At 36.4% G+C, this 20817-nt stretch overlaps 1 protein-coding gene across 8 annotated transcripts in view; it reads left to right on the top strand.

Annotated features, from left to right (window-relative positions):
• LOC141523700 (maestro heat-like repeat-containing protein family member 1) overlaps positions 1-20817 on the top strand; it is a 99641-nt gene that overhangs the window by 40565 nt on the left and 38259 nt on the right. For 7 of the 8 annotated variants that reach the window (XM_074237099.1, XM_074237100.1, XM_074237095.1 and 4 more), the window contains 8 exons: positions 359-475; positions 2530-2652; positions 5667-5810; positions 6498-6617; positions 11687-11766; positions 16006-16135; positions 17438-17533; positions 20537-20632. In XM_074237099.1, the coding sequence (XP_074093200.1) occupies positions 359-475; positions 2530-2652; positions 5667-5810; positions 6498-6617; positions 11687-11766; positions 16006-16135; positions 17438-17533; positions 20537-20632 (906 nt within the window). The remainder of the gene's footprint in view (positions 1-358; positions 476-2529; positions 2653-5666; positions 5811-6497; positions 6618-11686; positions 11767-16005; positions 16136-17437; positions 17534-20536; positions 20633-20817) is intronic. The other variant, XM_074237098.1, reaches the window with a different exon arrangement.

Here is a 20817-nt window from a genome sequence, read left to right as displayed (position 1 = left end):
TTTAAAAATACAATATCTAGGGGTGGCTAGGTGGCGCAGTGGATAAAGCACCAGCCCTGGAGTCAGGAGTACCTGGGTTCAAATCCCATCTCAGACACTTAATAATTACTTAGCTGTGTGGCCTTGGGCAAGCCACTTAACCCCATTGCCTAGCAAAAACTAAAAAAAAAAATACAATATCTAGACAGTAGACATTCTTAGCAGGAGGGAGAATACAAAAGGGGGATTAGAAAACATCTCTTGTGTTTACCTCTACTCAATCTCAATTTGTGCTTTGTTATTTTCTTTTAACCTGCTCTAATGGTTTCCTTATATGTTCAAATCAAACTTAACTCAATATAGTCCTGTATTTTTGCAGAGTTTTCTCTACCAGTCCTGGGGAATTGCTCAGAAGGTATTAGACTATAAAAGCAGTGAGGATCATCTGTGGACTTGCCTTGAATCCATAAACTGCAAAGAAGAAGAAGAATGTGAAGTAAAAACAAATTTCTTCCTAAAAGCTACTTTATTAGACCATTTTTTTCTGTGAATATTTATTGAACATCAAAGGGTGAAGGGTGATATAATAAAAAGAACCTCAGAAATCATTTTTTTGCAAATTCTACAAGTCTACTTCAATTCCCAGTATTGACAGTAGCTAGGTATATGCCTTTGAGTCACTTAAACTTCTCTGTCTTTGTTTCCAGATTGTAGAATGGGAATAATGATGCTTCAACATCAACTTCATAGGGTTGTTGTTGAAAAGGGCACTTGGTAAACCTTAAAGCACTATATATATATATATATATATATATATATATATATATATATATATATATATACATATGTATGTATATGTATATGTGTGTTATTTCTTATATCACCTTCATTCCCAAGTAGTGAACTTTCTTACCTTAGTGAACCATTCTTTTTTTTTTTAGGTTTTTGCAAGGCAATGGGGTTAAGTGGCTTGCCCAAGGCCACACAGCTAGGTAATTATTAAATGTCTGAGGCCACATTTGAACTCGGGTTCTCCTGATTTCAGGACTGGTGCTCTATCCACTGCCCCAGCTAGCTGCCCCTGAACCATTCTTTTTCTTTATGGCAATGGAGTTAAGTGACTTGCTCAAGGTGACAAAGCTAGGCAATTATTAAGTGTCTGAGGTGAGATTTGAATTCAGGTACTCCTGACTCCAGGGGTCTGTGCTCTGTTCACTGTGCCACCTAGCTGCCCACCCAAACCATTCTTTATAACAAAGAATAAGAAAAAGGAAAAAAGTTTCAGCTAAATTAATCAACCCATCAGCTGTATCTCACAGTATATTCAACATTCCATTCCCATAATCCCCTCACTTTGCAAAGAATGAAGGGAAGTAGGTTTCTGTAAGTTATTACTGTTATATATGTGAAATAGTATGAAAGATATAAAATACAAAACTTGGCTCCTGTCCTCATGATGCTTACAATCATTGATGAAATAAGAATATTTGTAAAGTATTTCACAAATCTTAAAATACTATGTAAGTGCTAGCTATTATAGTATTTGTTATCATTATTATTAATGTTAAACATAAATAGCTAAAATACAAATTAAAATACAATAGCACAAAGGAAATGTGAGATGTACAAATCTAGAAACAGCTTCACCCCAGATGTTCAAGTGGACTGTTCATGTCTGATCTGTGGTAGAGCCTTCTGAGTTAGACTGATCAAACTCATACCTTAACTGCAAAAACATGAACAATGATAATAAAAAGAAAGCTAGGAAGTACCATTATTTCTTTTTTTTAGGTGTTTTTTTTTTTTGCAAGACAAATGGGGTTAAGTGGCTTGCCCAAGGCCACACAGCTAGGTAATTATTAAGTGTCTGAGACCAGATTTGAACCCAGGTACTCCTGACTCCAAGGTCGGTGCTTTATCCACTATGGCACCTAGCCACCCTGAAAGTACCATTATTTCAAAGGAAAGAGAGGTTACTTTCAGAGGAAGGTATAGAAAGGAGAGAGATCAAGAAATATTTCATTTAAGACTTAGAATTTAATCTGAATCTTGAACATTGATTGATTGGAATTTTACAAGTGGAGCTAAAGAGGAAAGATATTTGAAGAGGCAACATCATGAACAAAGAAATCAGGAATCCCTAGGTCTGGTAACCCAGTTTAGCTAAATATTAGTGTTTGTAATGGTGGTAATGGAAGATGGTTGGTAAAATCTATTGGGCTCAATTCTAGAGGACTTTGAATACCAAAAAAGGAAGCTAGGAATAGGAAGTCTGAAAACTATTGAACATGAGGGTAATATGGTCACAGCAATGTTTTAAGAAACCTCTTAAGATCATGGTGTATTAGAGCTGAAAATGATCTGAGAGCTCAACTGCATTTATAGATTATAAAACTGAGCCTGAGAAAGATGAAATGATTTCCCTAAGGTTCTGAAGCTACTTGCTGGTCAAATAAAGAAAATTGTCCTTTCAGTCCAGGGCTCTTTATATTACACAATGCCAGCTCTCTGTTGTCTTTTTTCCAATAATATTACAAGCTTATTTTTCAGGGATTTTCTTATGGAGTGGGGATCTGGGCTTCAGGACACCTCCAGGAAGCACTGAATAACTTAGAAAGAATGGGAATGCTTATTGAGAAGTTACATGATGGAAAGATACTGTACTACTTGGAGGTAATTAGATCCTTTTTTTCTTTTCATGTTTCTCTAGTTCCACCAGTTTAATTAGATAAGAATGAAATGGGAGTGTCCTATTGTCTACTTGTCTCACCCTCAATTCCAGTCACAGAAATATGGTTTCTGCTCTGTGGGGATCAGAACCAATGAAACAACTCAGAAGCATTGATTAAGTCTTGGCATTGTGTTTAGCACTGAGGATTCAAAGGAAGATTTAATAATGAAAAAAGGAGGTAATTTAGAAAAGTCATAGAAGGAAGTTCTGTCCAAATTTACAAAGCACACAGAGACAATTTTAGACATATATGTATGCATGTGTATATGTGTATATATGGGTAAATGTGTTATGCATATGTATGTGAGCATATATTAAACATTTCCCCAATGATATGTCAAAACAATTTTTATGTATTTTTTTGAAAGTTTTGAGTTTCAGTTTCTATTCCTTCCTTCCCATCTTTTCTGAGATGATAAACAATCAGATATAGTTTATACATGTGCAATCATATAAAACATTTCCATATTAGTCTTTTTGTATAAGAAGACTCAGAAAGAAAGGAAAGAAGGAACAAAGAAAGGAAAGAAGATAAGAAAATGGGAGGAAGGAAGGAAGAAAGGAAGGGAGGGAAGGAGGGAGGATTAGAAAAATAGCATGCTTCAGTGTGCATTCAAACAGTATCAGTTCTTTCTCTATAGGTAGATAGCATGATTCATCAGGAGTCCTTTGAGATTGTTTCAGATCATTGTATTACTGAAAACAGTTAAGTCCTTCATAGTTCATCATATAATATTGCCATTACTGTGTATAATGTTCTCTTGATTCTGTTCACTTCATTTTGTATCAATTCATATTAGACTTATTTATTATCATAATCTAGAACAGTAATGAGTATTTGTCAAGAATTGTACCGGGGGAGGGAAGCCTGGAATGATTTGCATGAATTGATGCTGAGCAAGATGAGCAAAACTAGAAGAACATTGTACACCCTAACAGCAACATGGGGGTGATGGTTAATCTTAATGGTCTTGCTCATTCCAACAGTGCAACAATCAGGCACAATTTTGGGGTATCTGTGATGGAGAATGCCATATTTATCCAGAGAAAGAACTGTGAAATTTGAACAAAAAACAAAGACTATTAACTTTAATTTTTTAAAAAAATGTTATCTTATTATGTAATTTTGCTGTCCCTTATATTTTATGTTTCTTCCTTAAGGATATGATTTCTCTCTCTCTCATCACATTCAGCTTAGATCATTGCATACCATGGAAACAATGTAAAGACTAACAGACTGCCTTCTGGGGGTGGGGGAGAGGGAAGCAAGATAAGGGGGGGGAAATTGTAAAATTCAAAATAAATAAAATCTTTCTAAAAAAATTGCAATGGAGGAAGAGAGGCTGGAAGATTGTGTTCAGATTTAGGAAGGGCACTGATAAACTGGAGAACATTGAGAGCTAGGGTGGTGAAGAACCCTGAGTGCATGTCATACAAGAGTCAGTGGAAGGACCTGGGCATTTTGACTTGTAGAAAAGGTCTTGGTCCAGGAGAGGTGTTATTGTTACTTATTCTCAAGAATTTGAAGGGTAGCCATGTGGAAAAAAAGATTCGTCTTGTTCTTTTTGATCCCAGGGGACAGAACTAAAATTGAAAATAGGTAAATTTAGGAGAGAACTTGGTGTCAGGAAAAACTTTACTACTATCTAAAAATATGACTTGTGTGGTCATCAGGCAAAGGCTGAGTGATGACTTGTTTGTCTGTTATAGTAGATAATCTTTTTTTAGAATGTTTGTTTATTTATTTTTAACATTAATTTGTTTTTATTTTGAGTTACCAATTCTCTTCCTTTCTTACTCCCTCTCTTATATATCGAGAAGGCAAGCAATATGATATCTATTTTATATGTGAAGTGATATAAAACCTATTTCCATATTAACCATGTTTTGACAACAAAAATAACAATAAAAATAAAGTGAAAGAATCCTTCAATATGCACTAAGAGTTTATCAGCTCTCTTTCTAGAGGTGGGAAAGCATTTTTCATCATGTATCCTTGGAAATTGTTGTGAAACATTAGATCTATCAGTGTAACTAATGTATTATCATTATAATATCATTATCATTATCATACTGTTACATTGTACAGTGTTCTGGTTCAGTTCACTTCACAATGCTTCAGTTCCTATTCCCAGGTTTTTCTGAAACCATCCTCCTCTCCATTTCTTATAACATAATAATATTCCATCACAATCATGCCTCAACTGTGTTCAGGTATTCCCTAGTGAGCATCCATTCAATTTCCAATTTTTGCTACTACAAAAAAGAATCACTATATTTTTGAACGCATATGTCCTTTTCCTGTTTTTAATCTGAGATACAGACTTAGTAGTGTTACTGCTGAATCAGTTTTATAGATCTTTATGCAGAGCCTCAAATTGTTTTCTAGAATGATTGCACCAATTCACAACTCCACCAACTCCATCCCTTCCAGCATTTGTGATTTCTGATATATGTGAATTTAATTCCTCAGAGTTGTTTAAATTTACATTCTCCAATTAATAGTGATTTAGATAATTTTAAAATATGGAAAATTATAGCTAAGATGCCTTCTGAAAACTGCCTATTTATATCCTTCCCTGCCCTTTTTTTCTGAGGCGATCAGGATTAAATGACTTGCCCAAGGGTCACACAGCTAGTGTTTGAGGTCAAATTTGAACTTGGGTCTTTCAGATTCCAGGGCCAATGCTCTATCCACTGTATCATCTAGATGGCCCTCCTCTTTCATATCCCTTGACAACTTATCTAATAGGGACTGGCTCTTATTTTTATAAATCTGACTCAGTTCCACATATATTTGAGAAAAGAGACCTTTATGGGAGAAATTTGTTGTAAAAAATGTTGAGATTACTTCATTGTCTAAGGTACTTTTTATAAAATGTAGGAATGAAAGGAAATGCCATTTCTCAAGTATCTGATCTCTTATCATCATCATGCTTTCCTCTGGAACTTCTAGGTACCTACATGCAAGGAGATGACTTGGCTCCTATTCCACAGTTATCAGAAAGTGCTTCTACTAGTCCCCAAAGAACAACTCCTTCCAATTGTGGAGACTGGAATTATTGAAAAATTAGTCAACTGCTTCAATACCAGCTGTCCTGTAAGTCAAACACTACAGCCAAGTGCTTTACAATCCATACTCAGGGGCAACTAGATGGTGCAGTGGATGAACTTTGGTCCTGGAGTCAGGAGGACCTAAGACCAAATTTGACCTTAGATACTTTCTAGTTGTATGACCTTGAGCATACCATTTAACCCTGTTTGTTTTAACAACAAAAAGTTACAATACATACCCAATGAATAGTTTGAGTATTGAGCCTGGAGTTAAGAAAGACACACAGATAGTTAATTATATATTATATCTTCCATTAGAATTTAAGCTCCTTGACATCAAAAATAGCATGTTTTTACCTTTTTCCTCATTCCTACCAAAAGGCCCAAGTTCTCCCATTGCATCCGGGGCCATTGCCATCCATCCAGATCTATGTCTTGCCACTGGTTTCTGATGACCCTGAAGGAGAAAATGGGGCTGGTGATTTTGCACAACTCTGCCTCACTTAAATTCAACTCACTTGCAAATCACCCTCCTGATATCTTTGGTCCTTTTCAAGAAGGAACAAACAACCACAACAATGACATTTATAACACTACAGAGTATATAGTTTGTGGTTTATATTAAGGGGCTTAACAAATTCTTATATATTAATTGGCTGACCTTATGCTAGGTGGGGTGTGCTGCATGATTCTTTTTATTCCTCTCCTTCCATGTCCTCTGAACTAAATGTAGGATGTACAGATCAGGAGAGCATTTATTCAGTCCCTTCTGATGGCTGGAGAAATAATGGCCCAGGGAAAGAGTTTGTTTTTCCAAACTAATTTGAGGAGGGCAGCAACGAATCATTTATTGGTAAGTGAGATTCTTTTCTTGGACAAAAGTCATTCTATTTTAAAAATACATGTTTTCTGCAAGTTTTATTTGTTTAGTTGTATTCGATTCATTTATAGGTTAATTAGGAAGAAACATTAACATAAACAACAATCTTAATTGATCTCTTGAGCCCGAATTTGGCACAAAATATTCAGTACTGGGACAAAAGAAAAAAAAATCAGCACCAAATGAGTTAAGGTTCTACCAAATATCAAGAGAAATTTTTCTTTAAATCAGGTACCAAGACTCCCTTGCTCTCAGTGTAGCCTTAGAATGCTTACTTTTTACCACTTTTGTGGTCTCACAAGTACAATAAACTCCCAGTGAGAACTTTGCTCTAACAATTCTGATCTTCTGTCATCTCTGAAATTTATAGGCTTACAGAGTTGCTGGAGAACTTAGATGTAATTTACCCCAGGGTCACACAAATTGCAAATATCAAAGGATGAGGACTTGAACCCAGGTGTTCCTCCCATTCAAAGGCATGTTGTAGCTACCAGAATTAATGTTTCAGGAAGTTGTGGAATCTGTCTTTGGTGAAGTTTAAAAACAGAGCATTCTTATCTGATTTGGAATAGTGTAAACTGGAAGGTTGGGCTGGTGTAGCAAGAATGCAACAGGATGTAGCAATGCCTCCAGGGAATTGGGTCCTTCTTACTTTGGGTGGCTTAAATGGAAATGCTGAGGCATTGACTTAGGAAGCAAAGAAAAGGAGATTCTGATAAGTAGTGCCAAAAATACTTCCACCAGAACCATATAATCAGGAGTCATATAGAGAGATGAAATTTGATAATATGTTAATAAATTTTATATATAAAATACACATATAAATACACTATATAAATATATATTAAATATATGTTCTATATAAATATTATATATAATATGTATAAAATATAATTAAATTTGTTGAGCATATGTATAAATCATATAATATTATTGTCAGAATATTAACATAATATTATTTTAAGGCAAGGAGCTTAAACTCTCTCTGTCTCAGTTCCTAATTTATAAAATTGGGATAATAATAACACACAGTGCCTACCTCACAGGGATCAAATAAGATTCAATGCAATTAAAGAAAATTTGTTAAATGTTTGCTATTGTATCTGGCATTGTGCTAGATGCTGGGGATCAAATAAAAATGGAACAGAGACCATGTTTAAAAGGCATAGTAAATTTAAGAAGAAGGCAAGTAAACCTTAAAGCACAATAGAAATATCCAGTTGCTATTATTAATATAATACATGGGCCTCCCAAAACTCTGTGTTTTGGGACTCAGGACCTTGGGACCTGAACCAAAAGAGTCATATTCTCCCTATGATACAATATTCCTCCTCAGAATTTTCTGTGGGGAAAAAAGTCACCAAATAAAACACATCTATATTTCTGAGTCATTAGGTCCTGCAGTGGATAGAGTCCTGGACCTAAAATCAGGAAGACCTGAGTTCAAATCTTACCCCTCATGCATATACTATTTATGTGAACCTGGGCAAGTCACTTAACTCTATTTTACTCAGTACCTCATATGTAAAATGAGTTGAAGGAAATGGCAAACTATTCCAATATCTTTGTCAAGAAAACCTCAAATGGGGTCATGAAGAGTCAGACACGACTGAAAATTGACTGAACAACAAATTAAGGTAAAATAGTATGTTCAGATCCCATGTAACCACTAAAAGTAATAGCTACTTTTCAGTTTAACAGATGTTATTTCACAATACAGAAAATAAAAATACAAAGATTCAAAGGAGCTTATAAACATAGATAGGATAGATGGATCTAGATATACATATCTATATATCATATAAATAATTCACAGAAGCAAATAAACATATATAGAAACAATAAAAATATTCACAATAGTTATCCTTGAAAGACACTGAACTCAAGAATGCTGCCCAACAAATTCAGTGAATCCCTAGCTCTGCCCAGAATCCCTCACCTCACATACACATAGTGTCACTTGGAGTTGCTGGACAGACTTTATCCTTCCCATCAGACTTTCACACCAGACTGATTATTCCTTAGGAATAGCAAGATCTTGAACTCTTCATTTTTCCAAAGTCATGTCTTAAATCTCCAGCTGCAAAGATATGCTATTTAGGAAATTTTCATCTCTTTCTAGGTCTGATTCCTGAATCTCAAGGTTCAAAATGCCCAGGAAAAATCTCTTTTCTTTAGCTGGAAGGCAATAATCTATGGTCTTCTTAGGGAATTTCCTTCTCTTTCTAGAATACTAAATTCCAGGATCTCAAATTTGGGGTTTCCTATGACACCCAAGAAATTTTCCTTCTCTGCCTAGATTCTGGGATCACTTAGTCTAGAGATTTACAATCTACTCTCTTTTGCACAGGAGGTTGGGATTCAGGGTCATGATCCATGACTTTCCTCTCAGGTCATATGGACAAGCCCAGGTCTACTTTCGTTTTAATAGAAACTTTTAATCCTGCTATTCCTGTTACTATCTCCAAGCCAAGGAATAACCACTGGAAATTCACCTTTCAGGTAGACTGGGCAAAGACAGCTATGAACTAACCTATATAATTATGTTTCTGCTCCAAGGCAACCATTAAGAGGTTCTGAAGGGAAAGATTTTGCAGGCATGAGCTTCCTTCCCCTTACCCCTCCAAGAGCACAAGTCTACCTTTATGCACTGTGTTTTGTCCTCTGAATAGAGAAAAAAAATAGATCACTGAAATTTACCACTTCACTTTTATAATAATAATGTTTGTCCTTTATTTTCAAAGAAGACCACAACAACAGGGAGGTAATGCCATGAAAAACACTCAAATTAGATTTGAGTGGGGGAGTACTATGCTAAATCACTAACCTTACTTTTTCCTCCAGAGTCATCTAGGTCCAGTGGGCAGATATAAATCTGGATGACTGGAGATGGCCCTGGATGGGAGGCAATGAGGGTTAAGTGACTTGCTCAAGATTCCACAGTAAGTGGTGAGTGTCTGAAGCTGGATTCAAACTGCCATCCTCCTGACTCCAAGGCCAGTGCTCTAACCATTATGCCACTTTAGCTGTCCTACTTCACTTTTATAGACCATTGACAAAAGATGACTCCTTTCACAAGAGTGTACCCTCCTAAATTCCAGCCAGCCAATCATCATGGGAAAACTTCTCTTTTCTCCAATCAAGAGCCATATCATATCCTTTCAAGAAGACATTAATAGATATGCCTACTCTCCTTGAGGGAGGCTCACCATTTATCCCCAAAGAATTCTAAAATCTCATCAAGTTGATGAATTTATAAAATTGATCAGAAAACTCCCAGGATCAAATGTCCTTATACTAGTAAGGTATAAATTAGGGGTTAAAAGAATGAGTGCACAGGACTTGCCACCATCCTCATATAGTTCATAACTACCAATCCCTTGAATGATTATAATAACTTCCTAAAATAACTCCCAGTCTCTAATCTCTCCTCCTCCTCCTCAAATCCATCCTTCATACCTCTATTAGACTTATCATTTCGGTTTTTTTAGGTTTTTGCAAAGCAGACGGGGTTAAGTGGCTTGCCCAAGGCCACACAGCTAGGTAATTATTAAATGTCTGAGATCGGATTTGAACCCAGGTACTCCTGACTCCGGAGCCGGTGCTTTATCCACTATGCCACTTAGCTGCCCCTTAGACTTTTCATTTCTGAAAATAGATCTGCTCATCAATTCTTAGATTTGAAACCTTTCATTGACTATCTAGTAAGGGCTAAACCTCTCTTTGGTCTTGGCTCCAATTAAGCATAACATAATTTTCTCCCTCTGGAACTGATCTCATTCTCCTGTCTCCTTTTCTCACATTATTACAATGTTCTCTCTTTTTTCATTCTAAGACATTTTACTTTTAGTGTTAAACTTCATTTAAGAAGTATGTTTAGACCATTCTTCACATCATTCTTCTCAAGGTTTGATTCTCCTCTAGGACTTTCTCTCCAATGCTTTCTTGCGACTAAATTCTTTCCCATTCCCTCTGACTCTTCCAACTTCCTTTTATATGTGATCATCCTCATTAGAATATAAGCTGTTTGAGGGTAGGGACTGCTTTTCTGCTTCTAATTATATCCCCATGACTTAGTGGATAATCAATATTTGTTGACTTGAGTTAAGCTGTCATTTCACTCACATAAGGGATTTCCAATGAGTTACCTCACCCCAATAAAAATAGGCATTTATTTTAAAACTTCTAATCTTAAAGTAGGGGTTCTTAGCCTAGAGCCTGTACTTGTTCCTTATTTGAGTGTTTAAATAACTATTTCAAAACAATTTCTTTCCTTTGTAATCCTATATATTTTATTTTAGCAATTAAAAACAATTCTGAAAAGGGGGACTAAGAGTTTCATTAGAAAGCTAGAGGAGTCTCTTGACATTAGAGAAAAAAAGTTAACAATTCCAGGTTTGAAGAGTTATCTGAGGCATAAGAAGTTAAGTCACTTACAGAGAGCTACATAGCCACTATGATAACAGAGGTAGGTAAACCACTGCTTTTCTAGCTCCAAGGAATCTGTACTATATAATTTTATACAATGATGTGATCTGTGTTCTTGTCATCTCTCCTCTAGAAATGAAAGGATTAAGTACTATCTAAACATTACTTATTGTCCTGCCTACAGTTGATCCTTTTAAATGTTTTCTGTATTATGCTGGATTGTTGGGGAGTGGAGAAGGACAATGTGATAAGCATTTGTACAAAGAGTAATGTTCCTGGTCTGCTAGAAGGCTTTGATGGTTTTTCACAGAATCATCTGAACCTGAACTCCATAGTGGTTAATAGAATACTCAAGGCTCTTGTGAATCTTTTTTTTTCCCCAACCAATATTTGTCTACAGTAAACTACACTGAGGATCGGATGATCTTGTTCCTCTGCTTACTGATTAAATTAAATCTTTTTTTTTTAAAGTGCTTCAGTCTATATTCTGACCTTTAGGAAATACATATGAAAGACTCTTAAGGAAACCTTTATGGAGGAGAGGACAAGAACAGCAATGTCCATTTACATTTTGTTTTATGTTGTTGTTTTTTCTCTATATTTTTCTATACTAGCAAATACTGGCAGCAGAGTCCAAGGAGGACCCAGACACTTCATTCTGCTCAGATATCATGACAGCTCTATCTTACTTGGGGTAAGAACATGACCAAGAATAGACTCTAACTAGTATTTTTCCATGTGATTACAGAAATCACCATAAACTATTCCTTCCCTGAGGATAGAAGTCAAAAAGTTATTCAGTCATTTTTCAGTGCTATCTGTATTCTAACTTGATGCTTCCAACAATAATCAAAAACATTTATAAAATACCTTAACATTTCTTGTTCACATGTTTCAGTCATGTCTGACTCTTTGTGACCCCATTTGGGGTTTTCTTGGCAGAGATACTGGAGTGATTTGCCATTTCCTTCTCCAGCTCATTTTATAGATGAGGAAACTGAGGCAAACAAGGTTAAATAACTTGCCCAAGGTCACTAATCAATGTGTATGAAGCCACCTTAAAATTCAGGATAATAAGTCAAAAGTACCCTCAAATTAATTTTAAAGACATTCTGGCAGGAAGAAGAAACAGTGACAGAGCTCCAAGAATACAACAGAAATGCTCCACTTCTGGTAACTATTTTACTAATCTGGTTATTTTAACTAATTATTTTGACTATCACAGTTGTTTCCTAGAAGCAAAGATGCAAAGTTAGAAGGGACCTCTGAGATCACCTAGCCCAATACCCATTATTTTACAGAAAAAGAAACTAAGGCCCAAAGAATCTAATTAACTTGTTCAAAAATAATAAGGATTAGAGGTAGGATCTGAATGTAAGTTCTCTGTCTGTGGAACCCAGGCTTTCTGGGCTAATGAAGAATGATGAGAGAGGTATGAAGTGCTCTGCAGTTTTATACCAGCTGTCATCTTTGAAGTCAGGAGACCCAGGTTCAAATTCTTGCTCTGCCATTTACTATCTATGTAAACTTGTGAAAGGGGAAGTTAGGTGATACAGTGGATAGGGTGCCAGACTTTGAGTCAGGAAATTCAAATCCAGCCTCAGAAACTTAACTAGCTATGTGACAGTGGGATAAGTCACTTTGCCTCAGTTTCTTCATCTGTCAAATGAGTTGGAGAAGGAAATGGCAAATCATTCAATTATCTTTGCTGAGAAAACCCCAAACACAACATTATGAAGAGTCAGATATGACCAAAACAATTAAACAACAAAGGTTAAAGTGCTCTATAAATATTTTTCACTATTGTTGGAGCAACAAGGTAGAGTAGAGATAATACTGCCTTTGAAATCAGATGAACCGAGTTTGACTCCTAACTCGAATGGTTATAACCTGTGCATTTTGGGACAAATCACTTAACTGATCTGGATCCTCTTTTCCTCAAATGAAATGACCTCTAAAGTACTTTCCAAGACTAAATCTGTAATTCTATTTTTAGTATTATTAATCTCAAGAGTAAATATGTCTATGCAATTTCCTACTCAGCCCATGATTTAAATAATCTTCTGCAATTATGGAAACATGTAAGGGTATGAAATATCCCAGATGTAATGACCCTGTCACTATATTCAAAGTTGTTAAATCTCAAAAACCTCTAAGGAAGGTGCACTTCACCTTTTATTGAATCAGGGATTCCACTGGAAATCTAATGAAGCTTATGAATCCCTTCTCAGAACAAGATTTTTAAATTCTTAAAATAAAATATAGATCAATGTTTCAAAGTATAAAATAAAATATAAGACACAATTTTAAATGCATAAAATACAGAACAAAACATACATAGAAATAAAAAGGAAAAAAGAGAAAGGAATATAACATTTATTAAATGCCTACTTTGACAGGCAATTAGAATTATTATTTCATTTAATCTTCACAATAAATCTAGGAAGCATGTACTATTACGCTCCTCATTTATAATTGAGAAAACTGAGGCAGATAGAAGTTAAATGACTTGACTAGGATAGCAAAGCTAATAAATGACTGAGGTTGGATTTGAGCTCAGGTCTTCTTGACTCCAGAACCAAAATTCCATTCACTGCATCATCTACCTGCTAAAGGAAACCAAATACATTGAAATGTAATTATCAAAATTTTTAAAAAACAGTTCATAGAACTAACTTTAGGACTCCTACTCTAAGGGATCCAATCCAGCAATAAATCCAAATTCCCTAATCTCTGAATATCTAAATTAGAAGGACTTCAAAGCTTAAATCTGATTCTTTCATTTGACAGATGTGAAAATTAAGGTTCAGGGAAATGGTGACCTACCAAAGGTGACAAAGTGAATTATACCAGGGCCAGATAAAACCTAGAACTCATTTTATTTTATATTCCAAATTCTCTTCCTCCCCCTTCTCCACCAATTGAGAAGACAAAAAAAAAAATCAAGCCCATTACAAATATGTAAAGCATTCTCCAAATGATGGGGGTCTTTATTTAGCCTCATAATTCAGTTAGACTTCAGCTTGGGAATTCACAGGAAATTGGTACTTGGGAAGGAAATACAAAAAAAAATGAGCTTTCTTATGTGGCATAGGATACAAATCATAATACACTATCAGGTAATCTGATTTCTAATTGGAGGAAAGATTAAGGGCTTTCCAATTTGGGAGGGGTAGAGTAAACAGGTGCAATTCTTTGAAATTTGGAAAAGCTATGTCCTACTCTCCCCACACATACAAATGTCAGTATTCGTTCAAAGATACAAAGAAATAGTAACTGATTGACAAGTACAGGGTCAATTTTTAGATAAGACATATGGGCTGTTTAAGATGTATAATTGTGAGAAAACTCCCTGCATTAGTCTTTGAATCTAACTGGGTTTCTGGTCAGCATAATCTCAGTAAGGGTCCTTAATTAAGGGTCTCTAAGCATCAAATAATGCAATAGTTTTCTCACATGATTAAAAATTAGGCTAGAACCATAACTGAATAGGAAGTTGAGCTAAATCCAAAATGAGTCACAAAACGAAACCACCTTGTTTCAATCAGTCCCTATGATTCCCTCGGCTGCTATAAATATTTCTGTAAGGAAAGTCCTTCTCTTTAATCTCTTTTTGGAATATACCTAATGCTGCTAATTTCAAATAAAAGGGCATGTAAAATCTTCATGGGTTTTGGGGCATAGTTCCTTATTGCTTTCCAGAATGGTTGGACTCTAACCAACAATAAGTGGGTACACCTTATTTCCCACATTCTGAATAAGCAAATTAATTTAGGTAATATTGTCATTTTTATTATATGACCCAAGCAATTAGTTCATTTTCATTTAGATCTGATTTTATTTGTGCAAGAATATTTTTTCCAAACAGTGTGCAATTACTTTAAATGGAGTCATTTTATTCCATCTGGTCACTTCTAATTTTAAAGGAATTATTTTCTTTAGTAAGATTCCTAATTCAAGATTAGTATATTATTTTGTGTGTTTGTTGCCATGTGTGTTTCAGTAGACTGCTACTGGACTTGGTAAGAATTTACCCAATGTGTGTTTACCCAATGGGAGGTTTTGCAGATTATGAACAACTGAATTTTTGACTATCCTTTAGTCTGGGACCAAAATTGCAGCCTTATGTTCTGAGCTAAAGGCTAAAACTGAATCTCTGCTCTGCTCCTGAACTCAGAACTACATGACTTCATTTCCAGAATTTGTTCCTTACTCAGTATACATCTAGAGCCCATGTCCAGATCTCTTCTCTGATCTAGAACTGAGAAATGAGAAGGAGAATTGCTAACTAGTTCCCACACCTGCTAGTTCCCTTGAAATTTTTTTCATTGCAGGTACTTCCTGCTCTGGTGACTTATCTTAGCACCCTTTCTAACCCTAAGCAGTGGAATGTTGCCTATTGCAGTCATTATGCTCCTGGTCAATCCCTGTCTCCATTGTCCACAACCCTCTATCTCTGACTCCCTAAGTTACTGTGGGCTGTAAAAATGACTCACTGTGACTGTAACTTGATTTTACTGATCAGAATTTGGCCTGTTCCATTTTCTAGGTCATGATGGATGAAGTATGCAAACTGAGTTAGGCAAAAATACTTCCTGTCACTCCCCACCATTTTTTACTTTACTCCTAAAACCTGCATTGCTAAGACTATTTTGTCCATACTGCCTCCATGCTGATTTGATAGTTTAATATTTGCATTGAATGGCAGCTATCTGAGGGAGGGAGTACAGGTACCATAATGCTATCCCCCATTTTACAGATGAGGATTCCTAGATTTAGAGAGGGTCATTGATTACTTCAAAGTGCACACATATAATAAAGGGTGTGTAGCAGGACTAAAACTCAGACCGACCTTGTCCCATTAAACCAAGAGCAGTCAACAACTTCACTGTGAACTTGAGTTTGACAATCTACCTTATCCCTCTCCTCTCAGGGAACTGTATCCACCCTTAAATGGGGAAGAGGTAGACCTGATCATCAGTTGCTGCCTCACATGTGTGTTCTCTCTGCCACCTAAAAATGATTCATTGACAGGAAAATCACCATCAAGGATGCCAGGGAAAGTGAGTTTCAGTGAGCCACATTCTTATCAGAGCAACCTGTTTTACCCCATTCTCACCCAGTATTCTAATCAGTCTTACTGGAACTAGTACAGTAGCCTCCAAATTGTTTTCCCTGATTCAACTCTGTGTTTGTGTGTGTGTGTGTGTGTGTGTGTGTGTGTGTGTGTACGTACGTGTGTGCATGCACATGCACCTGTTTCTTTCTCATCTCTATCTTTCCTTTATTTCTGTCTGTCTCACCTATGTCTCTTTACTCTTTTCCCTTTCTTTTTCTCTCCTCTGTTTCTTTTTCTCTCTCTGTCTTTCCTATGTCTCGGTCTTTTTTCCTCTCTTCTCTCTGCTTGTCTGTCTATCACTGTTTCTGTCTCTCTATCTAGGTTGTTTCTATGTTTCTGTCTCTTTCTCTTACACTATCTCCCATGTTTCTTCTTCTGTCTCTGTCTCTGTCTTTTCTATATCTCATCTATTCTCTCTCTCTCTCTCTCTCTCTCTCTCTCTCTCTCTCTCTCTCTCTCTCTCTCTCTCTCTCTCTCTCTCCTTTCTGTCCCTGTCTCCTTCTTTGTTTCTCTCTGTCTCTGTGTTTTTCTTCCCATTTCTTTCTCTCCTCGTTTCCTCCATCTGTCTATCTGTGCCTCTCTGTGTTTGTCTCTCTGCCTTTCTTTATCTCTCTTCTTGTCTCTTCCCCACATCTCTGTCCCTTGTCTCCTTTTGTCTCTGTCTTTCTGTCTCTTTATATGTATCTGTCTGTCTCTCTCTTTCTCTCTTCCCCCATCTCTGCCTCTTTATGTCTCTATCTCTGTCCCTGTCTCTATATCTGTCTTTCTGTCTCTGGCTTTGTCTCCCCCCACTTGCCATCTTTCATACATCTGCCATTCACGTGTTCCCAAAGCACAGGTTGGACCATGACACTTGCTTGATTAAAAAATTCTAGTAGCACTCTATTCCTCTAAGATCACCTCACTAAAATTTCTTATTCATGTTCTCTTTTCATGTAGTATAAATAATAACTCACACTAATAAAGGTTTAAAGTTTGCAAAACATCTACCTCATTTAAGCTTCATTAAAACTCTTTAATGTTATTATAATTCCCATTTTACAGCTGAGGAAAAGACTTTTCCAGGGTCACACAGATAGTGAGTGACCAAAGTAGAGTTTTAACCCAGATCTCCATGGCCCCATATCTAGCACCCTACCTATTCAGCCAATCTGTTTCTGTATCATGCCTGACTTTTTTCAGATTTTCAGCATTCTTTCCCATTGGCCCATTATAACATAATACTCCTCTCTTTGTTTCATATCAGTCCCTGAGCCAGAAGAAGATTGAAGCCTTGGATAATATCATCATGACCATTTTGGAGAGTCAGCCAACACCAGAAATTACCTTCAGGATATTCAAAGTAAAATAAGTTTATGGGAGGGGTATGTGGGGGGATGACCTACCAAGAGTCCTTGGGATAGTGGGATGGGGAGTGATTTCTTTACATTTCTGGCAAACAGTTTGATGTTTATCCAATCATCCCTTTTTACCCCAATTGTGAATCTTTCACTAACTACTGGTTCCTTCTCTGTTGCTGAGAGTTCTGTCATCTTTAAAGGAAATTTTCCCTTGACCTTATCATCTTTTCAAGTTTGTGTCCTATACTTTCCTTCCCTTTCATAACTCAATTCCTGGGGGGGGGGGGGGACAAAAAATAAACCTTTTTGTACTCCCTCCTTCTTTCTCTCATTTAATTCTCAATCTCTTGCAATCTGGCTTCCCACTTTATCACACGATTAAAACTTATCTCCAAGGTTGAGTATCTTTTTGGAAGTTTTTCCCAAGTTCTCATTCTTGATCTCTGCATCATTTAAAACTCACTCTGGATTTTCATGACATTGTCTTTCTCACTCTGTCTTTCTGTGCCTTCTCTTTGACTCTCAGTATGTCTATATTTGTTTATCTGTGATTGTTTCTTCTTTTTTTTCTCCTTTTTTCTGTATATCTCTATATCTCTTTGTTTCTCTGTGTCTTTTTTGTCTGTCCTCTCATTTCATCTGAAATTCAGTGCCTTTCTGTATTTGTTTGCCTATCTCTGTGTGTCTGTTTCTATAGTTCTATTTTTGTTATTTTCTTTGTGGGTGTGCATATATCTCGCTGCCTATGTGCCTTTCTCTCTGACTTTCTGTATTTCTCTGTGTTCTTTTTCTAACTCTCTGCCTCTCTCTGTATATCTATCTCTCCATCACTCTGTATATTTCTCTCTGTCCCTCTGACTTTCTCACTGTCTCTCATGCCTGTCTGTCTGTCTCTGTTCCTGTCCCTGTCTCTGTCTTTGTCTCTTTATCTCTCTATCTTTCTGCTTCCCTATCTCCCTCAATGCTCTCTCCTCCCTTCTACCTGCTTGGTCTCCTTGTTCATACTTCATTCCCTACTGTAGATTTACCCATAAATCTCTGTCCTAAACTTCATTTTTACTTTATTTCTTCACACATTCTCTTTGGATTACCTCATCTATTCCCATGTTTCAATTATCACCTCTAGGAGGATAATTCTCATATCCTATATGCTCAGTACTAGTAATTCAAATTTTCCTAAGGCCCAATCCCACTGGATATCCCCTAGACATCTTAAGTCCAATATGTTTAAAACAAAATTCAGTATCTGTATTACTGAACCCAAACCTACCCCTCTCCATAACTTTTCCATTCTGTCAAGGGTGCCATCATCCTTTCATCTAAAGTCCTGACCTCAGAATCATGCTCAAATCTTCACTCTCCCAGGCCCCCATATCCAACCAGGTGTGGAACTTAAGCAATTCTTTCTCAAAAACATTTCTCACATCTCTCCTCTTGACTCCTCTATCTATCCAAGCTCTCATCACTTGTCTCCAGAACTAATGAAATAGTTTCCTAATTACTATCTATCTCAATTCTCTCCTCCTAGTGTTACTCCTAGAGCAGAAATTCTAAACCATGTCACTTTAAGTTTAGTAAACCCAAGTTTCAAACTCCTGTTAAGTATTTTAAAATCTCTTCAATCTAACTCCAGCCTACTTTTCCAGACTTAGTACATATTACTACTCCATGTAGTCCAACTAGCCTATTTTGTCTTCCTGTAGATGACAGTCCACCCCCCATCTCCATGCCTTTATACTGACTGTACCCTCATACCTGGATGTTCTCACTCCTCATCTCCATTATCATTTAGTTTCCTTCAAAGCTCATCTTAAGTTCAGCCCCTAATGTTTTCTGAGTCTTCTAAATTCTAGTGCCTTCCTCTCATTGGAAGTGCCATATATTTATGGATAGGAATAGAATTTTGTTGATGCAAATTACCATCAATGAGAACACTGCCTCCTAGGCTGGCCTCTCTCCAACTAACAGTAATAGAGAATGAGCTAGAATATAGAGGTTAAGTGTCTTAAGCAGAGTCACATAGCCTAGATAGACAAGAGGCAAGTCTTGAATCCAGGAAGTCCACATTACTTCTTATTTTGTGTTTATAATGTATATAATATATTAAAAAGTTTATATAGTAGTAAGAGAGCCAGTCTTGAAGCCAGAGAGACCTGAATTCAAGGACTACATCTGATATATATGACTAGGTGTCCTTGACCCAGTTACTTAACCTCTCAATGCTCCAGGCAACATCCTAAGATTATAATGTGCAAAGAGTATGCCAACCTACATTGGTAAAGAAACTTTCGTCAGCCAGGAGTTCCCTCTATCAGTGAAATCACATGTCTAGTCTCTAGTGCTCTCTCTATATATAATGTAATTACTTTTCCAGATATGCTATTGGTCAATTATCACGTCCAACTCTCTATGATCCCAGTTGGAGCTTTCTTGGCAAAGAGATTGGAGTGATTTACCATTTCTTTTTCCAGTTCATTTTATAGAAGATAAAACTGAGGCAAACAGAGTTAAGTGACTTGCCTAGGATCACACAATTAACTAGTGTCTGAGGCTGGACTTTAACTCAGATCATTCTGACTGCATAGCTAGCACTCTATCCCCTGTGCAGATTGATTAGCTGTATAGACAGATAGAGAGGTGAATATATGTATATATATATATATTTCTCCAGATAGCTGTGTATAATATATATATGCTAAATATTATATACAATGTAAACATATAATAAGAGGTAGCAAGGTAGCATGGATTTTCTGGCCTCAGGATATATGCATGTGTGTGTGTGTGTATACACACACACACACACACACATATATATATATATATATATATATATATATATATATATATATGAAATCTTTAATAGAATGTAAACTCTTTGGGGGCAGGGAATGTTCTGTTTCTGCCTTTGTCTCCCCAGTGTCCACTACAATGTCTGGAATATTGGTAGTCACTTAATAAACTTCTGTTGGTTGATGTATTGATTGATCTTCTCTCTCACACAGCATCTTTCTAAGTGGTTGGGATTAGAGAACCCAGTGTTGCGCATCGGAGCAATGAGATTAAGCCAGCTGCTCTTCTCTTTCTATTACACTTCTGAGGTAAGGTACAGGTATATCTATAGGAAGAATCAGAGGTATGAGAAGCAGCTTAATTACAAGCTGTGTTGTAAGAATCAAGGTTGGGAGAGATTCACTGTACAAGAGCACCTGTGTGGAAAAACCAGTTCTGCATACAGTTAGTATATCTTTGTACACATCAGAAGGGTAAGAATTATGATTTCCAG

The sequence above is a fragment of the Macrotis lagotis genome, chromosome 5 (assembly GCF_037893015.1).
Source record: "Macrotis lagotis isolate mMagLag1 chromosome 5, bilby.v1.9.chrom.fasta, whole genome shotgun sequence".
Classification (NCBI taxonomy): Eukaryota; Metazoa; Chordata; class Mammalia; order Peramelemorphia; family Peramelidae; genus Macrotis; species Macrotis lagotis.
The sequence above is the reverse complement of the archived record's forward strand: the minus strand, read 5'-3'. Positions and strand labels throughout refer to the sequence as shown.